The sequence below is a fragment of the Musa acuminata genome, chromosome BXJ2-8 (genome assembly GCF_036884655.1).
Source record: "Musa acuminata AAA Group cultivar baxijiao chromosome BXJ2-8, Cavendish_Baxijiao_AAA, whole genome shotgun sequence".
Taxonomy (NCBI): domain Eukaryota; kingdom Viridiplantae; phylum Streptophyta; class Magnoliopsida; order Zingiberales; family Musaceae; genus Musa; species Musa acuminata.
In genome coordinates, this window is record NC_088345.1 from 30,394,116 (window position 1) to 30,419,345 (window position 25,230).

Below are 25,230 nucleotides of genomic sequence, written 5' to 3' on the forward strand. Positions count from 1 at the left end.
TGAATTCTACGTGTACCTTCTCTACAGGAATTTTGTGATTCTATCGATTTGCTATGGGAAGGCTTATCATTTGGAGTTGAATTCCTAATGGCTTAATCTCCCTTCAGTCAAATACTTTTGAAAGCAGAATTGTAATTGCTAAATACAAGATAGTACTGTTTTTAATTTTCAAAATATAAAGACAAAAAAAGAATTTGTTTGGAGCCCAGTAGACTTTAACTCAAATATAACATTAAACCTAACCTAATCAACTAGGGATACACCTGTCATTGCCCATAATATATTATTTTCATAGTGATTTCATGTCTGAATTAATGCTTTCATCAATAATGTTGCTTTTGCTTAGTTTTGGGATAGGCTTGCTGGTGGAGATGATTGCTACATGGCACCTTATTCTCCTCAGTTGGACTAAGGGAGCATCACCTAGGAGAAGATACTTTTTCCCACAAGATAGAACACAACTAAAGAGATGTTTGAATGGTTCCATTGGTCCCTCTCTCAGATGCTCAAGTCAGGCAGGTGAGGAAAGAGAGACAACAACACTAAAACTTAGTCTTTTTGTAGTAGTCATGTACCCTCATCAGTGTGAGGAAGCCTACTTATCTAGGAGAGCTTTGCCACCAGCATGAGGGCCTTAAGTTAAGTGGCTGACCAATTCTTGGTTAATGGCTATCCTTGGGCAAAGGGTATAATTCAGGTGGTGTAGGTGTTTAAGTAAGCCCAATGACAAGTATGGTAGTTAATCTTTGCTTTGACCAATTGCTCATTCGGTGATGTCAGGACATACCAAAGGCGCTATGGGTAGCGCAATGTTTTTATAAGGCGCTTGGGCCTTCAGGCAAGGCGAATCCCGAGCGCCTCGCACAGGGTCTGGGCGACGTGCTTCACTGAAGCGTCGCTTGGGTGCTCACTTGAGCCCAGTCGTCGGGCATTTCGGGTGAGCGCCTTAGTTAATCTAACGAATCGAACCACCTAAGTCCCACAGTAAACATTGAACACACACCAACGCCCAACCGCCACGCCACCCCCCCCTCAACTCGCTCGGTATACCCTAAGATCTGTCGTTGCGTCCTCTGCAACCGACGGAAAGGTCCAATCTTCTTCCTCCGTCGCCAATATAAAGGTCCGAATCTTCCTCATTCGTTGTTGCTTTTTTCTTGCATAGCTCCCTCTATCATCGAGGGACAAGTCTATAGCTTTCTCTATCGTTGATGTCGTTGTCCACAACTTCCTCCATCGTCGCCTAAAGGTTCCTTCGTCTTCGCCGTCCTCTCCTTTCCCACCTTCCACCATCGATGACTCCTCTTCCCCCCTACTGTGCACTGCTCAGTGATTTAAAAAGCGTTAGGCGCCAAGGTCCAAAAACGCCCGAGGCGCTAGGCGCTCGCCCGAGCGAAGCGAGGCGCTAAAATATAAAAATATATAATATAATTAATAAATATAATTATTTAAAATTTTAAATAAAAATATGCTATTAAATTAAGAAAATCTAAGATACAAAATCACAATGTCACATTAACAAAAAGTTTCAAAATTCAAAACATTAAAATTTTACATCAAAGTCATTCATCATAATCGATATTATCGTCATTTTCACACAAATCATCTTTATTGAATTCGTCTTCTTTCTCTTGTTCTTCGATTCCTTCCTCTTCATCAAGATATGTTTCATTCTCTATGTCTTCAACAATAGCAGGAGCCGAGCTTGATGCTTTTGCACTCATTTTTCTCTTCAACATCTGTCTTGTATTTGTTTGTAATTCTCCAGCACCTGAAGCTCTTGCCACATCTCCCCACGTCAATCTATCATCTTCAAATACAAGCTCGTCTTCAGCATCTTGCAAGTTAGCACCCATTTCTCCTACTAACCACTCATTTGAATCATCAATATCTTGCAATGAGATTGAATCAAATCTATTTTTCAAATCATGACGAGTCTTCAAAGCTTGATTATACTTTATGTAAACAAGATCGTGCAATCGTTGATGTTCTAACCGATTTATTCTCTTCGAGTGAATCTGTCATGTCATATAATTAAAAAATATATTAATACATATATCTAAATAAATAAATAAATTAAAATAAAAATATTTAGTAATACTTAAATGCTCAAAGACACTCCAGTTTCGCTCACAACCTGAAGCACTACATGTCAAACTAAGTACTTTGATAGCAAATTTCTGTAAGTTCGGGATGGAATTTCCAAATAGACTCCACCGTTCAGTTGCAAAATTTATGTTATTATTAGCAATAACATAGTAACATAATATATATGAAATTAATTATATCAAATTATTAATACCTGGAGAGGTAGTTGTCCTGGATCGAACGGCAATTGGAATTCCAAAAAGACCTTCAACATTTTTATATAAAGATAATTCATGTATAATCTTATCTTGAACCTCAATGCTGGGAACTAATCTTGCAACACACTGATATAACCCACCCAAAACTTCTGCATCAAATCCAACAAATTTAATCTTATAAAAGAATTCAGGGTTCAAATAATATCCTGCTGCATGTAAGGGACGATGAAGTTGACAATTCCATCTTTCGTCGATGATTGTAAAAATTTTCTCATATTTTTCTTCATTTTCATTAAAAGATCTTTTAATTGTCTCCTTTGCTCTATCCATAGCCTCATAAATATATCCCATTAAAGGCTTATTTTCATTATCCACCAACCGAAGGACTCGAACAAGAAGGCCCATTACCTTTAATATATAAACTACATGATTCCAAAAGGATGACATTAAGATGATATCAGCAGCCCTTTTGTCTTTTGCTTCTTTTGCCCATTTGCTTGTCACCCATTTCTCAGAGGTAAACATATTTCTCAGAGTATGTTTTTGACGATGCACGCTCTGTAATGTTAAGAATGAAGTAGCAAATCGGGTAACACCATGTCTCACTAATTCTTTATTCCCTGTAAATTCTCTCATTATATTCAAAGCCCCAATGTGATTATAAAGAAATCCAACAATAAAAATTGCCCTTTCTAAGGTTTTCTTGATTTCTAAGATCTTTCCAATATCTTCCAACATTAAATCAATACAATGTGCTGCACATGGAGTCCAATACAAGTGTTGTCTTTTTGATTCAAGCAATTTACCTAAGACAAAGGATAACAAAAATGATAAGACTTAAGAGTTTAACACACTTAATTGAAGATAAAATAATTAACAAAACCAAAAGATGAATATTACCAGCTAAAACATAGTTGCTTCCATTGTCGGTTATGATTTGAACGATATTTTTTTCTCTAATTTCTTCCACGAAGTTGTCAAGTAAATCATATATCTTGTCTCCAGATTTTACAAAAGATGAAGCATCTATTGACTTCACAAACATAGTCCATAAAGAACAATTAACCATAAAATTAATTATACTCCTGCGCCTCCTATCAGTCTAAACATCTGACATAATAGAGCAACCATGTGTTGCCCATGATTCTTTATGACCCTTTATTAAGTCATTTGTATAATTCAACTCTTTTTGTCGCAATGTAACTCGCATCTCATAATAACTTGGAGGTTTTAATCCTGCACCATATCTTCCAATAGCTTCAATCATATCCTTAAAACTATCTAAACGAGTTGTACTAAGGGGAAGACCAGCCTGATAGAAGAAGCGAGCAATGTGCTGAATTGTTCTTCCTCTTATTTCTTTATCACAAGCATCACTTATATTTGTTTGTCTCAATTTTGAGCCTCCTGCTTGCCCTTGTTATTTCTGGAATCCTTGAAGCATATATAGATCCATCGGTCCTTTTATACCTTTCTTAGTACTCATAACTTCTTTTCCCTTTTTGTCGTATACTCTTTTTTCACTTGGGTTAATACTCGCAGAATAATCTTCTTCTTCATCCCTGAGATGTTCAACATTGTCTTCTGGTAAATTCCCATAAGATTCATTCTTTTGTGTCTTCTTTTCATTCATATAATTCAGCAACTCTTCTTTTACCTCAGGTGGACATTTTTTGCAAGCTGCTGCATTCTTGAAATTTCCTACTAGATGTTGTTTTGCACGAAAAATATCACCTCTGGTAGTCTTATCGCAGAATATGCAAGTCACTACATTAGGATCTTTCGGATCCTTCAAATAATTATACTTCCATGCAGGATCTTTTTTTCATACCATTGGAGACTCTATTGAGTTGCTTTCTACACTTGCCATTTATGTTGAAACCTAACAATAATTTCAAATAAATAAAAATTAACAATATTAAAATCAAAATAATATATTATTAATCTATTAACAGAAAATTAATCATTTCAAAATTCAAATAAACTTAATATTAAGAGTATACTGAGCCTGATGGAGAAACGAGGAAGCAACGGCGAGCGGCGGCAGCAGCGGCGAGCGACGGCAGTAGCGGCAGCAGCGGCGAGCGGCGGCAGCGGCAGCGGCGGCAGCGGGAAAGGGAAAGGGAGCGGAAGGCGCGAGCAGCGGGAGGCCTCGAGGGAGGCGCGAGCAGCGCGGCTCACGGGAGGGCTCGTAGGAGGCGAGAGGGCTCGCAGGAGGCGAGAGGGCTCGCGGGAGGCGCGAGCAGCGGGAGGGCTCGCAGGAGGCGTGAGCAACGGGAGGGCTCGAGGGAGGCGCGAGTAGCGGGAAGGCTCGCGGGAGGGCTCGCATGAGACGCGAGCAGCGGGAGGGCTCGCAGGAGGCGCGAGCAGCGAGAGGGCTCGCGGGAGGTGCGAGCAGCGACAGCGGCAGCAGGAGCAGCGGTAACGAGCGACGAGATCGCGATCGGGATCGGGATCGAGAGCGGCAGCGGCAGCAGGTTAGTGTTGGGTTAGGGTTAGGGTTAGGGTTAGGGTTGGGGTTATATCGGTTTAGTTGGTTTGATTGAACCAACTAACAACCGAACCAGACCTAAAATTCTGGTTCGGTCGCCTTGGTTTACCCAGGCGCTCGCCCGAAGCGCCCAACGCCTGGGCTCGGGCGAGCGCCCAGGCGGCGCCTGTTTGAAGCGCGCCGCCTGGGACATTAGCGAGGTGCTCGGGCCTCGCCTCGCCTCGCCCGAGCATCTAGGCGAGCGCCCGAGCGCCTTTTGCAATCACTGGCACTGCTATATAACTATTGTTAATAGTGGATTAACTATTGCTAACAATGGAATGTTAATCCTTAGAACTGATATTAAAACTAATGTTACCTACCCTTATCATATTTTATATTATATATTTTAAAATTATATTATATTTTTTTTTTATATTTTAATATTCTAGAGCATGTTGTATCATTCGGTCCTACGCAAGCACTTAGCGCCTCAGGTGTTTTGGGACCTTGGCACCTTTTGCTAGCGCTTTTAAAAACATTGGGTAGCAAGCATGATGTTAGCAAAAGTGGTGCATTGTTGTTTTGCCCGATGTGCCTGTTTGATGAGTGTGTTAGCTACGAGCTGCCTTGTAGAGCTTCATGGACAAGCTTCCTAGAGTTGGTCTGATTTGATAAATGAGCCATAAGCTTGATTAGAGTGCCATGTAGGCCTAAGAAATGCAGGTGAGGAGCCCATGTTTTTAGCTGGCTGCTCTTGAGCCCTTGGATTCTGGAATAGCTTCTTGAGTCCAAGTTGAACTAGGACTTTTCAATGAGCTGGATTTCCTGCTTGCTATGTCAGGTGGATCTAGCATGGCAAGGATGTGGCAGCCTGGTGGGATGCCGTTCAACAACCAATATGGTGATCTGTGTGTTAGCAACATGGCAAGCATGATTTGTCATTGTTAATAAAAGTAAGATTTTTGATGTTGGAAAATAGTAGAATATGGTTTTTAAAATTACTGTATTATCTGGTTTGAAGGACAGTGAAATGATAACTGTATGTTATGATAAAAATTAATGGCACTCTAACTAGATATTACAAAGGATGTGCTTTTTTGTTCTCCATTCCCATATCAGACGAAAAGGATATATGGCATACATTTTATATATATTAATGCGTGGTAATTAAGAAATTCTGTATGACATTCATATTGAATCTTAAAGTTAGTCAGTCGGCGAGTACTTTTATCCAATTTTCTTACTGAACTGATGAGAAATATGCAGTAGTTGTGTTTTAGTAGCGGGATTAGGTGAGTTAGGTATAATTTAAATAGCCAACTTAGGTGGTTTTATTGTCTTTTATTTGAAAAAAAAAAAGATGGATGTATGAGAACTTGTCAATGTCCCTTGATACATTTTCAGTTATTATCAGATTGTTGTTGTGTTTGGTCTTAAAATCTCATATACATTTTTTACCTCATTGTAAATTGCATGGTAGTGGATACACTTTTTTAACATTATAGTGTAGTTTTTGATACTCTTATTATTATTCCAGCGGAATCTGATCTTGAATCAACAGAGTCTGATGAAGAGTTCCAAATCTGTGAAATATGTAACAATGAAGAGGTAGCATGCCTTTTACTGAATCTTTTGTCCTGTTGGTTTAAACATTTAGCTGATGCATTACTTATTATGTTAGGAGAAGAAACTGTTGCTTCGGTGTTCCTGTTGTGCTCGACTAGTCCACCCTGGTTGCTTAGTTCCCCCTTGGACAGATTTAGTGTCTGATGATTGGTCATGCTACTCGTGCAAGGAGAAAACTGACGAATACTTAAAGGCAAGAGATGCATATGTTGCTGAACTCTTGAAAAGGTACACTATTGGAGGCCTCAAGTGGGTTTAAGTTGAATATATGGTAGTACCCAGTGCACTTATTATTTGGGAACAGGTATGAAGCTGCACTGGAGCGGAAAACAAAGATTTTGGATATCATCCGGTCCTTGGACTTGCCAAATAATCCCCTAGATGATTTAATTGATCAGGTCTTTTTTCTCATCATAGACAAGCTCAGAAAGGTGGTCCTTGCATTATGTGCTTGAATGATTGGATTTATTGATTAGTTTTTTGCACTATTTCTTGTTGTCAATGCTATTCTGCCTGCAATTCAGGGGTTTTTGTGCTAAACATGTCTTTCTTTGAATGCGATTTCATTCGTTCCTGAGATTCCTTTTTTACTTTGGTTGCTCTTTTATCAAATAGTAATGCTAATTCATTGAACAATCAGTATCCTAGTGATTCTTTCTTAGTTAGCATATGCTTTATTGTTCTTATCCACATGGGGTATATGTTAATTCAAGTTGACATAATTTACACCTATTATTTATTGTATTCTTGGGTCATCTATGTGTATGTCATATATAAACTGGCGTCAACTTGGTTTTCTTTTAGATATTCCTAAACCTTGTGCAAGTTGATAATAAGATTATATATCTTCAGTTGCCACAACTAGAAGCCATTCTAACCAAATAACTTGTTGTAACTGGTAAATAGAGGCTTGTAGTGATCAGTATGGATGTATTTCATAGCATTAGAATGGCATTCTGGATTATGGGCTATGCTTTGAATCAGGAATTATCTTCAATCATGTTGATGACAAATAATGCTTTAAGAAGACAAATTCTTGGGGTTTGGAAGAGAACTTTTATCAACTTGCCATAGAAGAAAGGCTTTTTAATGATCTTCCGAAGCTGTATAAAAGTCTAAGATATGTTTCTTTGTCAATTAAGGTTCTTATCTCTTCGATATGGAAACCTTCTATTAATATTCTACAGCATCATTTTACAAATTTCTTAATCTTTTTTGAGTTTGCTATTCCTAGATGCCCAGTTTTGAACAAACTTAAATGCTGTGTGGAAATGGGAAAGTTAACTTGGGCCATACTCTGGGCAGAAACAGCTGAATACCTGATGTTACTTGCAACCACCATGAAGCCAAGATAGAGCTTTCTCCACTTGAGCTAGAACCTCTGCTACTGTACTCAGATGTGCTACTGTACTCAGATGTTATTCCATTAGGGCTCATTATGGGTTGGAGGTTGGAGAAAATGGATTTATGGCATAGCATTGCTAAGGGGAACTTGGGTTGAGTCGGTTAACTATCGATATAAAACTGACTGAATTTGTTGCTAGACTGGATGACTTACTTGATCCAGGGCTATGAACTGAAAAGAAAACTTGGAGGTATTATTTCATTGCCTTGTTTTTACCAAACCGGGAGTTAACTATGTCTCTGTGAAAAGTATTAAAAGCAAGGATCGAAGGTGTTGATTCTTAATAAGAGGTATTGTAATGGAATCTTCCTTTTATTAAATTTTTTGGATGTGATGGCTAGTTTGCTGATAAAGTCCTGAACAGTTCAATGCAAGAATATGGTATTGTATCCAGCCTCCACCAGTCATGTATTAAAGAAAAAGGTTAACTTGTAGTTTGGCTGGTAAATTTAGGGTCTGAATATAATTTCGTATAATATGAGGTTCAAACTGTAAGATCATGAAAGTAGAGGGTTCAAAGTGAAGTTATCTACCGTATTTGTTGATATCTTGCAATATTTTCATGTGGACAGTTTGCAGTCTTGATGTCATAATCAAGTATGTCTTACTTTGTTCAAATTTTAAGTTTTCTTAAAGGTAATGAGTCAGTTTATGAACTACTAAGCCTTTTGCAGCTGGGAGGACCAGAAAATGTTGCAGAAATGACTGGCAGACGAGGTATGCTTATCAGGACTTCTGGTGGAAAAGGTGTTATTTATCAAGCAAGGAGCACGTAAGAATGAGTTTGCTTTCCATGTATTTTTTTGATTATCTATTTTTTTTCGAACTCTTTCCATATTTGCTTTTGTAGGAAGGAAGTTGCCATGGAAATGGTTAATATGCATGAAAAACAATTGTTTATGGATGGCAAAAAATTGGTTGCTATAATATCTGAAGCAGGATCTGCAGGTGTATCCTTGCAAGCTGATAGGAGGGTACTAAATCAGGTATCTGAACTGTGAAACTTTGGATGCTCTCTCTTGTGCAAATATTTCTCGAATTTCTTATTTCTAAGTATTACATGTATACGCACATGCCAGAAAAGGCGGGTCCACATCACTCTTGAGCTTCCCTGGAGTGCTGACCGTGCAATTCAACAGTTTGGTAGAACTCATCGCTCTAATCAAGCTTCGGCACCACAATATAGGTAACCTTTATATGATTGCTAAATTTATTAAAGTAGAATTCTGGTCAGTCAATATTTTTTTTTTGGTTTATTTCTTCAGCAAGGTCGATGTGCTTCGTGCCTAAGATTAGGCATCAATCATTTTCTTTTTCTACCATGGCAGTGCTTACAAGAACCTTTTGGGTTCCAAATCGTTGTCGAGGCTAAGGTCTTTGTATTAGTCAAGACACCTAAATAAACACCAGCCATGACACCTAGATGAAAGTTTTCGACTACTCTTTCCTCCAAACAAGGACCTTCAGTTTTGTGAAAATGCTTGACACTCGATCATACTGTAGCTCTATGAGTGATTGAACAATGTATAAACAATTCACATTAACAAAATTGAATAGTTTGCAAGTAGAATTGCATCACATTTAAGTAGCTTGCAAGTATAGTTGCATTACATTTCAAATATGTAACAATTGCTAGTCCATGTTTTGAAATTTATTCGATCAAGTTTGGTTTATTGTACAAGCTCAAGAAACTCATCTCATTGAAAATAAGAAGCATTTCTGTGAGCTTTATCTTCAATTGCATCTCATATATTCTGTCTTAGTCATATATTCAGTCTTAGTTCTACTCAGGGTGTGTTGGTTGGCCGACGGCACGACATGTGCTGCCTTGTATTAGCATGTCTAGTGTTGGTATGGTGGGGTGTGTTGATGGCATAGAAAAAAGCCCAGAAAACCTCGAAAAAATCTGAAAAATAGAAAAAAAAAACTTAGATTAGGTTTTTTTATTTGGAACTAAATGTAAGTTTAGTATAATTTCATCTAAAATCATCTAAATTAGGAAGAAATAGCGGCACACCTTTTTCAGGCTTTGAGGTGCAACGTTGTGTTACTTTCCGAACCATCATTTCGTTGATATTGAATTATCTACAAAGATATGACTTGAATTAGATTATGAGTTAAACTTTAAGATTCAAATGAATCAAGTAATAAATGAATTGATCGATGGATATACCTAGTTCTACCACCAAAAAGAACGATGAGACTTCACGAACGATGGATCAAGGTCCTCGATCCTATGTATTTATATATTAATATGATATGTTCGTTGGATCAAATCTTAAAATTGCTCCCACAATATGGTACATGGATATATTGTATGCTATAAATAGATCAATGTGGTGATGTTTGTAGCTTGATTATCGTGAATCACACTTGTCCGAGGCGGTTCTTGAGGCAAGGATGATTGTGGTATGTGTTAGTGTGGAGGTTGGAAAACGTCGAAACTTCTACTTTCGCTACTGACCTGTTGCTCTGTATCATAAGACTGACCAGCCTCGGAAAAGAATGATCAACTATCATCATACTATTGTTGGTAGTAAAATCCTATATAATACGATGGTTGAGAATACGACGAGCTCCGCTCTGTGTCTACGATGAGTTTAAGAGAGTTGATGAGTGAAAGAGAGTATAAAGGGTTGAAAGAGGGGGGTGGAAAGGGTTTAAAGATCCTTTAAATTGGTTCTAATGGTTAAATTGACCATTGAAATGGATCAAATCTCAACCATCTATTAGTATCGGTCGAAATCCAACTATTGCCGACCAGGACAGGTCGGTAACAGTCGAGTTTCGATCATGCCGCCTTGGACAGACCTTGTATCGCCCGATATAGGGTACCCAATTTGGTCAGACCTCATAAAGGCTAGTTAGGCCCTCTTGTGATGGGTTGTCAATCCATTGGCCATGAATGAGTGCATCATCCATACAAGATATTATTGTGTTTTATCAAAAGCGCATCTTTATTTATAAACCTACCATAAGTATCTTAAAATTGGATTGCTACATCATAGTCCTTTAGCATATACCGCACTTTGCTTAATGCATATTCACTTTATCTTGTCAGCGTTGTTTGGTATAGGCATCTCGAGATAGGCTTCCCAATGGGAGGAAACAAAAAAGAAAGGGAAAATCAAAGAAAAAAAATGCATTATATGTACTTCTAAAGACATTGCTGTCGTTACTATTATATGTACTTCTAAAGACATGCCTGTCATTACTTTTATGATTATCTTATATACTCTGATACTTTATTGTTGCCTTTGTTTATTGATCGTTGCTCATAAACTTACAGCCACCACTTGGTTGTTGGTTCATCCTAACTCTAATGCATTTTGTAATAGCAAGGATTTAAATCTCTATCTGATACCATTAATCCAATATATTAGGCGGTATATCGATCTGTATCTCTTGATAACATTAAATAAAATAAAATAAAATCTGATGTTTTTGTATTGATAATGAGATATGTTTCAATATTAATACTTGGTTGGATCATTAAATATTGGTCTGTGTTGGTTGGAATGGACAAGATTTGGAATTTTGTATAAATATAACCAATGTTTACCACCTAGGCATCAATATCATGACCATGGTTGCTAATTCGCTCGGAAAAGTACATACCAATCAATTTACCAATTTAGGCATGAAAAAAGCCATGGGTTGCTCCTACTTAGTGTGGTTTGGGGTATGATAATGGGGTTATCAACCAATAATCCCTTTCAACTTATGCAAGATCTTACGGTGGCTCCTCATTGCTTGCTTGGTCCTTTGAGCTTTATGGGGCTTTCGACTTGAGGTATTTCTCTTAACATGTGCGGTCCATTGCACATGCCCACTAGAGAATCAGGATTTGTCTCCCTTGGATAATTGTCCCATTGGTGTTACTTTTCTCTTTGCATACTTCTTCTAGAAGTTTTAAAGACCATCGTTTCCTTAGACCAGTGTCTGTCGTACCGAAGCGTACCGGCCGTACCGGGCGGTATGTACCGGTCCGCCAGGTACTCGGTATGCGGACCGGCCTGTACCGCTACAGTGCTACAGTACTACTCTGTAGCACGACTACAGTGCTACAGTACTACACTGTAGCACTACTACAGTGACACATTACTACACTGTAGCACTGCTACAGTATCGGTACACTGGTACCGTACCGTACCGAACCCGGGTCGAAACTCCGGTACGGTACGGTATGACGGACCTTGCCTTAGACTACTCTTTCTTGTTAAACAAATTGTGTGCTATTTTGCTATCATGAACGCACTTGTTAGATCGTGACCCTTTGCCAATGTAGCTCTCCGTAGTATCGTTGTGCCTCACAAGCCCTAGTAATGTGCTGAACCCATTGCACAATTCAACGTCATACATATGTATCCATCCCATGTCGAAGAGAAAGTTTTTATGTTCTATGGCGTTGAATTTTGATTGCCTTGGGATGGCCATAGACATTCTATCGTCTGCATACAAGTCATTGCATGAGTAAGGGATTCCTCGAGTTGGCAATTCCTCTCGCCTTTACGAGCTTTGCACAAACTCTTTCGTTCGTCAAACAACCTATCCCTATTTGCACAATCTTATCCTTTGCCAAGCGCCCCCACTTGCATTGAGCACCATCAAGTTAGATTGTCAACGTCAAGCCATAGCTCGAACTCTACCATCTCAACCTTTGTACGCTATGCGTTCTTCTTAGCTCACTTGTCCCCGTGGTGCATCTCACACGAAGGATTGGCCATTCCTCTGAATGCCTACCTCAGATGCTCGCTCGTTTGAGCGATTACTTTCAATACATCTTTATGCTCGTTTCCCTCAAACGGTTGCATGTGTCGGTTGCCCTTCATGTAGCCTCGTTAGGTTCCCCATGTTATATGCCAAGTGTTTCTAGTGATTTAAAAAGCGCGAGGCGCCAAAAGGCGCTAAGGTCCAAAAACGCCCAAGACGCTAGGCGCTCGCCCAGGCGCTTGCCCGTGCGAAGCGAGACGCTAAAATATATAATATATAATATAATTAATAAATATAATTATTTAAAATTAATAATTTCAAATAAACCTAATAATATTAACAGTATACAGTATACTATTGTATACTGTTAACAGTATACAGAAGGAGAAGAAGGAAGAGTGTAAGGGGGTGTTGACTGCTGATCGAGAAAAGAGGAAGCGGCAGCGGGAGTGTAAGGAGGCAACGACAGCGGGAGCGGTGACAGCGGCAGTGGGAGCAGGAGCAGGAGTGGGAGCGGCGACAGCGGCAGCGGTTGCGAGCAGCGACATCGGCGAGCAGCGGGCGCGGGAGCGACAGCGGCAACGAGCAGGGTTAGGGTTGGGCAGCAGCAGTTGATATCGGTTTTAGTTGGTTCGATTGAACCAACTAACCACCGGAGACCGAACCAGACCTAAAATCCTGGTTCGGTCGCCTAGTTTAACCCAGGCGCTCGCCCGAAGCGCCCAGCGCCTGGGCTCGGGTGAGCGCCCAAGCGGCGCCTCTTTGAAGCGCGCCGCCTAGAAGTTTAGCGAGGCGCTCGGGCCTCGCCTCGTCTCGCCCGAGCGCCTAGGCAAGCGCCCGAGTGCCTTTTTAAATCACTGAGTGTTTCTTTGTGTGCTTGTTCCGCTCTAGTATCATCTTTTATAGACTTGGTTTTACCTAAGTCGTGTGACACCCTTGCATGCTCGGTCGCAAACGGTCAACCTCTCTATGCCCATTTCTCTTAAATGGTTGTGCATGGCAGCGGGAGCGGCGACAGCGGCAGCGGTTGCGAGCAGCGGGCGCGGGAGCGACAGCGGCAACGAGTAGGGTTAGGGTTGGGCAACAGCAGCTGATATCGGTTTTAGTTGGTTCGATTGAACCAACTAACCATCGGAGACCGAACCAGACCTAAAATCCTGGTTCGGTCACCTAGTTTAACCCAGGCGCTCGCTCGAAGCGCCCAGCGCCTGGGCTCGGGTGAGCGCCCAGGCGGCGCCTCTTTGAAACGCGCCGCCTAGAAGTTTAGCGAGGCGCTCGGGCCTCGCCTCGCCTCGCCCGAGCGCCTAGGCAAGCGCTCGAGTGCCTGTTTAAATCACTGAGTGTTTCTTTGTGTGCTTGTTCCGCTCTAGTATCATCTTTTATAGACTTGGTTTTACCTAAGTCGTGTGGCACCCTTGCGTGCTCGGTCGCAAACGGTCAACCTCTCTATGCCCATTTCTCTTAAATGGTTGTGCATGTTGGTTGCCCTCTATGCAGTCCCACTAGGTACCCTACATTGCATGTGAAGTATTTCTTTGTGTACTTGTCTCACTTTGTTACCATTTATCACAGACTTTGCTGGTTTAATGAAGTTATGTTGCTCCCTTGTTTGCTCGTCCGCAAAGGGTCATCCTCTTTGTAACCTCGCAATGCCCCTTGAGGACTTGTAAAAGAGAAGATGGGTTAGTAGAAGCAGTAAACTTGGGATTCCACAAGTAGACATTTCATTAAACACTTGATATACAATGCAAAATGCAAAGATGGATTTTGCAAACCCTAAACGCTTACACAACAAAGGGTTCAAGGTAGTCTGCTACACTTCAAATTCTCCACACACAAGTGCCCATATGACATGGTTGCGGAACCCAGCATTGAACCAACCCAAGGCACTATCCCAAAGGTTTATCCAGCTATGTGCCATTCGGGTAGCTCTAAGGTGCTGAGAAGGCTAATGTTTCTAGCTGCTCTATGCATATGGAAACCACCCAAAATGGTTGATTGGTGGCTTTGTTTATGGGAAGTTTTGCCTCTACGTGCACACGTGCTATGTTTATATGGTTGAAATGACCACAAAACCTAACCAAAATGGGGCTATCAAGTCTACTACAAACCCCTTTCGTGTTGCTTTAAGGCATGAACAAAACCGAAAAGCATGGATATACACAGACATTAATTGAACACCTTCTCCATGAATTGACAGACATTAATTGAACACCTTCTCCATGAATTGTCTATGACAGCTTGTTGCCTCCCACCACTCACTATCGATTTTGGGTATGCTTCCTCTTCTCCTCCTCTTTCCCCTCCTCTTCTTCCACCGCTTTCCTTCCTTCCTCTTTCTCCCTCCTTTTCTTCCACCATCTCCTCTTCCTCCACCACCTCCTCTTCCTTTCTTCTTGCTTTCTTTTCCTTTCTCCTTCTCTTACCACATCGCCATCTGATCCTTCCTCTTCTCCTTCTTCTTCCTCTTTGAGTCTTCGGTATGTACCATTGTACCATGCGTCGGTACTTCGGTACCAGTTGATATGTACTTGTCCGGCTAGCGGTCCGGCCAGGGATTGGTATGCATGGTCGGTACGAGATGACAATGCATGATTCTTATATTCTCATCCTGCTTACTTTCCTGAATCTCATGACCAACAATCACATGGTGAGAGTAATACAATGATGCGAGTCATAGCTCTGGTGCATAATATCCTACACTGATGGACATGCCATGATACTACTTGCTTGAGGTGCCTCCTACCTCGTAGCTCTGGTGCATAATATCCTACACTGATGAACATGCCATGATACTACTTGCTTGAGGTGCCTCCTACCACGTAGCTCTGGTGCATAATATCCTACGCTGATGGACATGCCATGATACTACTTGCTTGAGGTGCCTCCTACCATATATGTTGGTTTAGGATAATGTGACAATGATTACTATCATATTATTGCATCAGTGATACACAGTTTATCAGTATCTGATGCTGTGAGAGTCTATGCATGGATCCTACAAATATATCATATTGATATACAATCAAATAATGTCAATGACTCCGACCCACATATCACGTGGACTCCCAATAATCATTTTGGTGTTAGGAGTAGATACATGTTCATATTTTGCATCAGATATATTAGCTTAGAAGTTAGAACTTATGTCCATACATGTATACTTAAATATAGTTTGTGATCATTATTTGATAAATGTTTCGGACATTTGATTCTGTATTTATTATTTTCTAGACTGAAACAATTCTAATTTATTATTAAATAGGTTGGAGACAACTCTATAACAAGCTTGGACTCGCACCTGTCTAACCTGGACCAGTATGGGTCTGGTGTTGGTTTAGAACCGTGATTATGATTTTGATTCTTCTCAAAACATCCAAACAAAATAAATGACTTCTAAGAAGTTAATATTTTGCTGAAATTAGGATGCCAAGATGAATATCTGGGTTTACAAGAAAAGATAGGCCAAAAGTATTTGCAACTGCAAACAATTCTCATTTATTTATTCAAACATTTAGGGTTAGCTTTACTTAGGATAAAAATAAAAAGTACCTGATTAAGATACACACTTGAATGCCTTACAATAGCAAACAATTAGGGTGTGGAAAACCCCTCTGGACGTCCTAGAGAACCATCAGTTAGATGAAATGAGTCAATTAGGCCTTATGGTCTGAGGAGACTTAGAGGATGAGCTAAGAAAACTTTATTAGGAATGACATAAAGAAATTTATTAGCTTCTAATGTAAGTAATGATATTGAGTTTATTAACCTCAAAAAAGCTTGCAGGTAGGGGAAGATCCATGTAGTTGGTCCCAAATAGTTTGAATCTTATGGCTTGTTTCTTATCTTTATTTTTTCTTTTTTGGGCTTAGAATCCTTAAGAATCCAACCATTTACTTCTGTTTCATTTTAGTTGCTACTCTTGGCTTGCACATCAAGTGACTAAAGTTTAAAGCTTGACTAACTAGTCTTATATAATGTAAACCTCATAAGTATTCTCATGTCATAAATAATTAAGATTTGCTTGTCTTTCACAAATTCCTTTAGAGATTGCTTTCTAATATAATTTTCCATCTTCCTTACATTATTCTCTTATGCCCCATCTTTCTATCAATTCCTTCTTAATCAATATACAGGCCTTGATCACGTAGTTTATATAGGTGAAAAATTTCATGAAAAATCAAACAAATTCTGATAATTTGAATTTATATATTTGCATTTTGAGTTAATCTTCCTTGAAAAATGCAATATCTATATAATGTTCCTAATGATGTAAATTTCTGGTAAGTAGTGAGACAAATGGAAACACTTGATTTGAATGAATGGGCTTGGTGCTGAGCCCATGAAGGACCATGTCGATCACCTTGTAATATCTTGACAAATATTGCACCCAGGCCATGAAACCTAAATCTTTGCAGATCTACTGAATATAGTCATTTTCTGAGTTAATAACATGAAACTGACTAATTTCATGTGATTTGAAAATGCCTAAGTATTTGATGATCTGTCTTGTTGAGGATTCAAACATTTGTCCTGAGGACAGGTCAGTCAACTAGGCAAATGAAAATAGAAGAGCAGAAATGAAATGTATACTTCTCCTCACAGCTGTATACAAATTGCATAAAGATCTAATTATTCTACGAGGGAAATTATCCCCCACGATACTCTACTTTTTAGTTAAAACTCAAAGTTTTGGCCTGTTTCAATAACTTCTAAGTTCTGGTTATGTACGTTGAAAGCATAGTTAGCTGATATGCATATGTTACAGCCGATAGTGATTCATTTTCTTTTTATGTTTTAAGGTTAATAACTATAAACCCTATCCCTAAATCCTAATCAATCCATCTCAACCATTAAATCCCTCTATCTTGTTATGTTTACCCACTTTGTGATGCTACATCTTCATCCATGGCAACATTCTAGAGCCATAAAATCCTTGTAGACTAGCATGATGGTGGTGAAAAGAAAATGAAAAAGAATCTGCTTATTGCATCGAAGAATCACCACCATAATGGAAAGTTTGGGTCAATATGGCAACATAGGTTGCTGGAGATATAACTATTGGCTATTTTTGTTTGAACACTTTCTTATTTATTGTTTTCTTTATGTTCCACTATTCCATTCTACCATCACTGTAGCATGTTATATGCGGACATGACATAGCAAACAAGGCATAATATGGCACATAGCATCGTCAAGAGTTGGCCCAGCTTGAGGCATAAAAAAAGAATCCTTGCTGTGAACAACTGAGGCAAATATATTTGCCTTATAATTTAAAATTATAGTTGGCAAACTTTATCATTCTTATCTTATCTCTTTTCTTCTCCCTCTCTTCTTACCCAGGTCTTTTATTCTATATCCAGGTTATATTTTATTCACATTAGTCTTTTGAATATTATTTCAAAATATCATAGTTTTGACTTGATGATTGGGTTATTGAGAAAAGATTGAAGGGGTTGGTTTTATCAGGGTTCACCATACCAACTCGTATTGGGCGGTATGTACCAGTCCGATAGGGGACGGTATGCGGACCGTCCTCTACTGGGTTGTACCATAACCTGACTCCATATCAAGCGATATAGGATCTATACCAGTTGGTAACGGTTGGATTTCGACCATTACCGATCAAGGGTTGAGATCAGACTATTTCAAATGGTCAAATTGATTGTTTGAACCATAAGAAAGGGCTAAGATCCCTCCTCTTTTAACTCATATCACTCTTTCAATCTCTTCAACTCTCTTAAGCTCATTCTTACTTATATCTCTCTCTCATTCTTAAATTTTTACTCTCCTAAACTCAACAAAGCTATGATTTGTGGATTGGATCAAATTTGAGAGGATTAAGTGGAAGATCCCGTTGGTTAGAACATGGCTGAAGGAGCCGGACAACATCAAGTCAGATTACTCGAGGAATTAGAAATACCCAACCGTCACAGTCGTCCGCCCAACTGTCATGAACTTAGTTGGAATTGTTTAAGTTGTAAGGCACCATTACGGCAATATCACGAACTTAGCTGGAATTGCCTGACTCGTGAGGCACCCTTGTGCTAAAGTCACGGATTTGGCTGGGGTTGCCTTAGTCGTGAAGTACCCCTGCACTAATATAACAGACTTAGTTGGGATTGCCTAAGTCATGAGGTGCCTTTGCGTTATCCGTCCCCAACGGGTCAGCCTAGTTGCAACCTTGCTTAGGTCCCGTAGGACCGGTAAAAGAGCAAATTGATTAGTTCGAAAGCGAGCAGCGAATAAGTCCTGACTTCTTGCGAAGAGGACAGCTTTACAAACAATTCAAAAAATACTCGGTGTGTAAGAGAGAAAAGAGAGGAAGGAGAAAACAAGAACTTTAGAAGGTAAAACGAACTGTCGTAAGTCTACAAACGATTGCTCATCGGGTGTTGGGCGCGATGGCAAGTTCCTATAGACTTTAACGTGCGAACTTATGAAATCCAATTAATGCCCAACACTACCCCAGACCCCTATCCAGCTAGGTGCCACTTGGGGGGTTCCAGGGTGCCGAGATGGTTGATGTTTTGCACTGCATTGCAGCCTAAAAAAACAAGCTGTGGCACATGAAAATGGAGCCATTTTGCGGCAGCTTTGCTCGTCATAGTCAGCGATCGCTTTGTAGCATTGCGATATGTTCTTACTCATAATTTTCTAGTAAAAACACATAAAACCAAGGCAAAACATGCTGCCAAGCATTTGTACAAGCAAACAAAAGCAAGAAACGGTTCGTTGACAAAGATGTTGCGGGTACATAACGACCTTTTATGACATTCTCCCTCACTTAAATTTTCGACACCCTCGTCGATAGTTGCTAGTAGGCTTTGATGACTGCTTCTTCATGTTGTAGGGTATCTTTAGGCTCGTAATTGGCTTCTGTTTGGGGAAGCTTTCGCCACTTCAGTGATTTAAAAAGCGCTAGGCGCCAAGGTCCAAAAACGCCCGAGGCGCTATGTGCTCGCCCGAGCGAAGTGAGGTGCTAAAATATAAAAATATATAATATAATTAATAAATATAATTATTTAAATTTTTAAATAAAAATATGCTATTAAATTAATCTAATAAATACAAATACTATTACTAGTATACAGTTAACAGTATACTATCAAAAGAGGAGAAGAGTGTAAGGGAAGAGTCGGAAGACCGAGGGTGTTGACTAAGAAGAGAGGGAGCGGCAGCTGCGAGCAATGACAGTGGCAGCGGCAGCAGCGAACAGCAGTAGCGACAGCGGGAGCGGCAAGCGGCGACAGTGGCATCGGCAGCAGCGAGCAGCGGGAGCGGAAGCGACAAGCGGAGGCAGTGGCAACGATAGCAGCGAGCACCGGCAGTGAGAGTAGAGAGCGGCGACAGCGAGCAGTGGCGACAGTAGCGTGAACGACAAGCAGGGTTAGGGTTGGGGAAGTCACGCTGATATCAGTGCTTTTAGTTGGTTCGATTAAACCAACTAAAGCACCAGAGATCGAACCAAACCTCAAACGCTGGTTCGGTCGCCTGGTTTAACCCAAGCGCTCGCCCGAAGCGCCCGGCGTCTGGGCTCGGTCGAGCACCCAGACGACGCCTCTTTGAAGCGCGCCGCTTGGAAATGAAGTGAGGTGCTCGGGCCTTGCCTTACCTCGCCCGAGCGCTTAGGCGAGCGCCCGAGCGCCTTTTTAAATCACTGCGCCACTTCACTAAGTACTCGGTGTAATATGCTTTGTTGGGTAGCTTTGTCTTGCGATTCGCTAAAATGGTTTTAACTCGCTTCTCGTAGGAGGCTCTAGTGGGGAGTAGCCGGGTTGGAACATTTCGGGAAGCATCCTGTGGGTCTGAGTAGTAGGCTTTCAAGTTGCTTGTGTGGAAGACTGAATTTTGAGCCACACTGACAGTTGGAACTCGTAGGAGCCATTGCTTACCCTGTTGATAATTGGGAAAGGTCCTTCGTACTTGCTCACTAATCCCTTGTGCACTTTATGCCTAAAGAACTAGAGTGATGCTGGTTGGAGCTTCACCAACACCAAGTCATCAACTTTAAACTCCTATGGTTGCCTTCCCAAGTCTGCTCATTTGGTCGCCTTCTCCAATTAAGCCCGTGCAATATCTGCATTTCGATGCTATTCCTTTGTAAAGTGATATGCTGACAGACTACTTCCGGTGTAATTGATCGTCAAGGTGTGAGGAGTCGATGACTGCTCTCCCGTAATGATCTTGACGGGGCTCTTGTTAGATGCAAAGCTTCGCTATAAGTTGTAGAAGAATTGGTCTATGTCGAACAGCTTCACCGAGTGCCTTGTTTGTTGGCACTAATGTAGTGCCAAAGATATTGCTCCAGTGAATTTATTCTTTTAGTTTGGCCATACATTTGAGGGTGGAGGCTTGCGGAGAAGTATAACTCCAGCAATTTGAATAACTCGGTCCAAAATTGTCCCAAGAACCGTGCATCTTAATCATTGATGATATTGTGTAGGACTCCCCAATACTTTCCACATTCTTTACCATCAACTTGGCTACCTCTGTTGTTGAGCACTACGAGGATGTAATAATGAATATTGCATACTTTGAAAAACAATCGATTATCATGAGTATCGATTCGAGTCCCCCTGCTATCGACAAGCTTGATATGAAGTTCAAGGAAATGCTCCCCCACGGTCTTTTTACTACGGGCAATGACTCCAAAAGTCCCACTAACTTCCGCTGCTCTATCTAATCTTGTTAGCAAGTAAGACACATTCGAACACATTTCTCCACATCGGTCCCCATCTTCGGTCGATAAAAGACCCTCTCCACAAGAGCTAACGTTCGGTGAGTACCCGAATGTCTAGCCCAAAGGGAATCATGACACTCTCTTAAGAGTTCACACCTTAAGTTGTTCACTCGAGGAACATAAACTCTATTCCCTTTGGTGTTGATGAGTCCCTTCTGGACCTAAAATCATCGTGCCTTGCCCCCTTTGATTAGTTGCATCAGAGTTGCTGCTTGGGGATCATTGTACAATCCATCCCTGATCCTGGAAAGGAACTTGGAGTGCAGTTGACTTGCTTGGCCTTCGCCTTTCAACTGCATGGCATTCACTAACTCCACTTTTGGACTCATTATATCGGCTACGACATTTGCTCTTCCGGGCTTGTACTCCATTGCCATATCAAACTTAGCTAGGAAGTCTTATCACTGTGCTTGCTTTTGGGAGAGTTTCTTTCGAGTTTAGAAGTAACTCTATGCGATGTTGTCAATCCTTAGCACCGATCACATTCCAACAAGGTAGCGTCGCCAAACTCGTAGATAGTGGACCACCACTGTCATCTCCTTCTCATGCATCGGATACTGTCGCTTGGTCTCGTTGAACTTACGGCTCTCGTAGGCCACCGGGTGACCCTCCTACATAAGTACACCTGATAGCAAAGTCCAAAGTATCTATATGGACTTCGAAAGGCTTCCCATAGTTCGACAATTTTGAGTACTCGTTCTTCCAATACAGTAGCCTTTAGGTCTTGGAATGTCGCTTCATATTTGTTTGACCATCGCCAAGCCTACTCCTTGAGCAACTCCATCGGTGGAGATCGTGCTTTGAGTACCTAGCTATTAAGCGTCGATGATAGTTGGCGAAACTAAGGAAGGATCTTAGCTCCAATACCTTCTTTGGAGTTCGCCATTTCGCCACAGCTTGCACCTTTGATTTGTCCATCTAAAAGGAACCTTTGCTAATTCAGTGCCCCAAGAACAAAATCTTTATATGAGCAAAGTAGCACTTCTCCCTTTTCACGAACAAAGTGCTCTCCCTGAGAACCTTGATAATTGTTTGAAGGTGCTCGACATACTCCTCGAGCATTTAGCTATAAACGACGATATCATCCAAGTAGACGACGATAAACTTGTCCAGATACTCCTTGAATAGTTGGTTTATGAGGGTGCAAAATGTGGCTCGAGCATTGGTTAAGTCGAAAGGCATTACCAAGAACTCGAACACTTTGTATCTTCGTTTAGTCGCATTCAGTAATGTGCACTTGTCAGTAACCCAACCTAAGGTCAAGTTTAGGGAAATACTTTGCTTTGCTAAGTTGGTCGAATTGGTCCGTGATGAGCGGGATGAGATACTTGTTCTTCACCATCACCTTGTTTAAGGCTCGATTGGAGCTTCGAATGATGCTTTAGAACTACGAATGAGACCATCGCTTAGTAGTTCATCTAACTATTTCCTGAGCTTTGCTAACTCTGGAAGGACCATGCGGTATGGTGGTCTCGCTGTGGCTTTATTTTCTTAGTCTCCCCCACTTGACCCCACAATGCATTCAACAAATGCATTGCTCACATCACTGTTGGATTTCGAATTGCTCGAATTAAGGGCGACGACCTTGCCCTTGTTCGATCAGGGGAGGTGGATTGATGCTGTTAAGGCATTGAGTGCTTGCTTTTGTGGGCATTTCGTCACCATGTGCGGTCCTCTGCACAAGAAGCATTCGCTAGGTTTTGGGGCCTTACATTTTGAGCATGGCCCTTTATGGGAATTCCTTTTCTTTTGCTTGTCCCCGAACTCCTCTCGGGAATATTTGGGTGGGCGATTTTTCGAAGATTGTTTCTTCTCCAAGAAAACAAAGTCAATGAGCCTTTCAACGATTGCAATTGCCTCGATCACATCGGTGATATTCCTTTGATGCAGTTCCTGTTGTGCCCACAGCTTCAGGCCATCGAGGAAGCAGAATAGCTTAACCTTCTCGGACATGTCTTGTATGTTCAACATCAATGCAGAAAATTGCTTTATGTAGTCCTGAATGGAAGTAGTTTGGCGGAGTTGTCTTAGCTTCCTTCTTGCGACAAACTCCGTGTTCTCGGGTAGGAACTGTGTTCTCATCTCCCGCTTTAAGTCTTTCTAAATGTCCACTCGACATTGACCTTGTAGGATCTTTTCCCAATGTGTTCGTCACCAAAGTTTTGCATCTCCATTCAGATACATGGTTGCTATCGAAACTTTAGTTTCTTCGGAATCGGGCCTCATAGTTCAAAAGTATCGTTCCATGTCAAACAGGAAATTCTTGAGCTCATTCGCAATCTTAGCAACCCCATAGCAATGCAGCTCAAGTGCCCTTAGGTTTTGTGACGAAGCGACGTGCGTGTTGGTCCCTCCTGCATTAAGAGCCTTTGTGAGCGATGTAACCCTGGACGTGAGAGTTCCATCACAACTTCGTGTAGATGTTGCACGAAGTCTTTGGTGTCTTCTGTCAATCGATCGATTAGGGACTCGACTTTGTCGATCCGAGATTCTGCTTTTTCTTGCGAGTTTTTTGCCCCAAGAAGCCTTCGTTAGTGTTGGTAGTGTGCCATTAAACTCGATTCAAGAACATCAAGGCAGGTTTCCACAGTTGTAAGCCTCTCCTTATAGCTTCTTTTCCGAGTTGGCGCTCCAGATTGCGTCTCCTCCACTCGCGGAGAGTGGACAACTTCTTATTCGTGTTGATCGCTGTCACGCTCCGCTTGAGTGGCTCCAATAGCTTAAGATCTAGGTTGTACTTGTAGCCCACCTGCAGTTGCTTGGGGCAATGGTCCAGCTTGGCCCATCTTGTCCGATTCGCCATGATGCTTCGCTATGGCAAAATTGTGAAACTTTTCGCTATTTGCTTGAATTGCTTGCTCGCTCTGATACCACAATGTCACAAACTTAGCTGGAATTGCTTAAGTCGTGAAGCATCCTTATGGCAATATCATGGACTTAGTTGGAATTGCGTAAGTTGTGATGCACCCTTATGTTAAAGTCGTGAACTCAACTGAAGTTGCCTAAGTCGTGAAGTACCCTTGCACCAATGTCACTGACTTAGTTGGGATTGCAGTAATTCATGAGGTGCCTTTGTGTTATTCGTCTGCAAAGGGTTAGCCTATTTACAACCTTGCTCAGGTCCCGTAGGATTTGTCAAAGGGCAAATTGATTATATCAAAAGCGAGCAACAGACAAGTCCTGACATCGTGCGAAGAGGACAGCTTTACAAACAATTCGGCAAACACTCTGTATGCAAGAGAGAAAAGTGAGGAAGGAGAAAACAAGAACTTTAGGAGGCAAAACGAATAGTCGCAAGTTCGCCAATGTTTGTACACCGGGTGTCGTGCGCGATGACAAGCTCCCGTAGACTTAATGGTGAACTTGTGAAATCCAATCAACACCCAACGCTACCCAAAACGTCTGTCCTGCCAGGTGCCACGTGGGGTTTTCTAGGGTGTTGAGATGGGTGATGTTTTGCACCGCACTACAGCTAGTAGAAAACAAGCCATGACATGCAAAAACGGAGCCAATTTGTGGCAATTTTGCTCGTCATGGTGAGTGGTCGCTCTGCAGCACTGCAATCTGTTCCTGCTCACAATTTTTCAGCAAAAACACACAAAACCGAGGCAAAACACGTTGCCAAGCATCTGCACAAGCAAACAAAACCGACGAACGACGAAGATGTTGCGGGTGCGCAACGATCGTTCGTGACACAACATGCAAAGGTAAAGGCAAAAGGGAAGGCAATAACATCAACCATACCATTGGAAAGAATCAAGTCAGGCGACGAAACACCTCAATCGGATTCAACAACCCGCTCAATCCGAAGACTTGGCAGCGACATGGATAGTAGTGCCTCAACCAATGATCGTGATGACGTCGGGGAGTTGATGGTCCCGTCTACACAATTTGAGAGTGGTGCATGGACCGAGGAGCAGTATTTTACACATGCCACCCAAGATTCAGATCATGGAACTCGACG

General features: G+C 41.2%; 1 protein-coding gene across 4 annotated transcripts in view; it reads left to right on the plus strand.

Annotated features, from left to right (window-relative positions):
• Window positions 1-25,230, plus strand: part of LOC135619356 (protein FORGETTER 1-like) — a 90,787-nt gene that overhangs the window by 34,003 nt on the left and 31,554 nt on the right. For 2 of the 4 annotated variants that reach the window (XM_065121281.1, XM_065121282.1), the window contains exons 15-20: window positions 6,317-6,387; window positions 6,461-6,633; window positions 6,710-6,836; window positions 8,485-8,582; window positions 8,661-8,796; window positions 8,890-8,996. In XM_065121281.1, coding sequence (XP_064977353.1) covers window positions 6,317-6,387; window positions 6,461-6,633; window positions 6,710-6,836; window positions 8,485-8,582; window positions 8,661-8,796; window positions 8,890-8,996 — 712 coding nt within the window. The remainder of the gene's footprint in view (window positions 1-6,316; window positions 6,388-6,460; window positions 6,634-6,709; window positions 6,837-8,484; window positions 8,583-8,660; window positions 8,797-8,889; window positions 8,997-25,230) is intronic. The other 2 variants (XM_065121283.1, XM_065121284.1) reach the window with 1 other exon arrangement.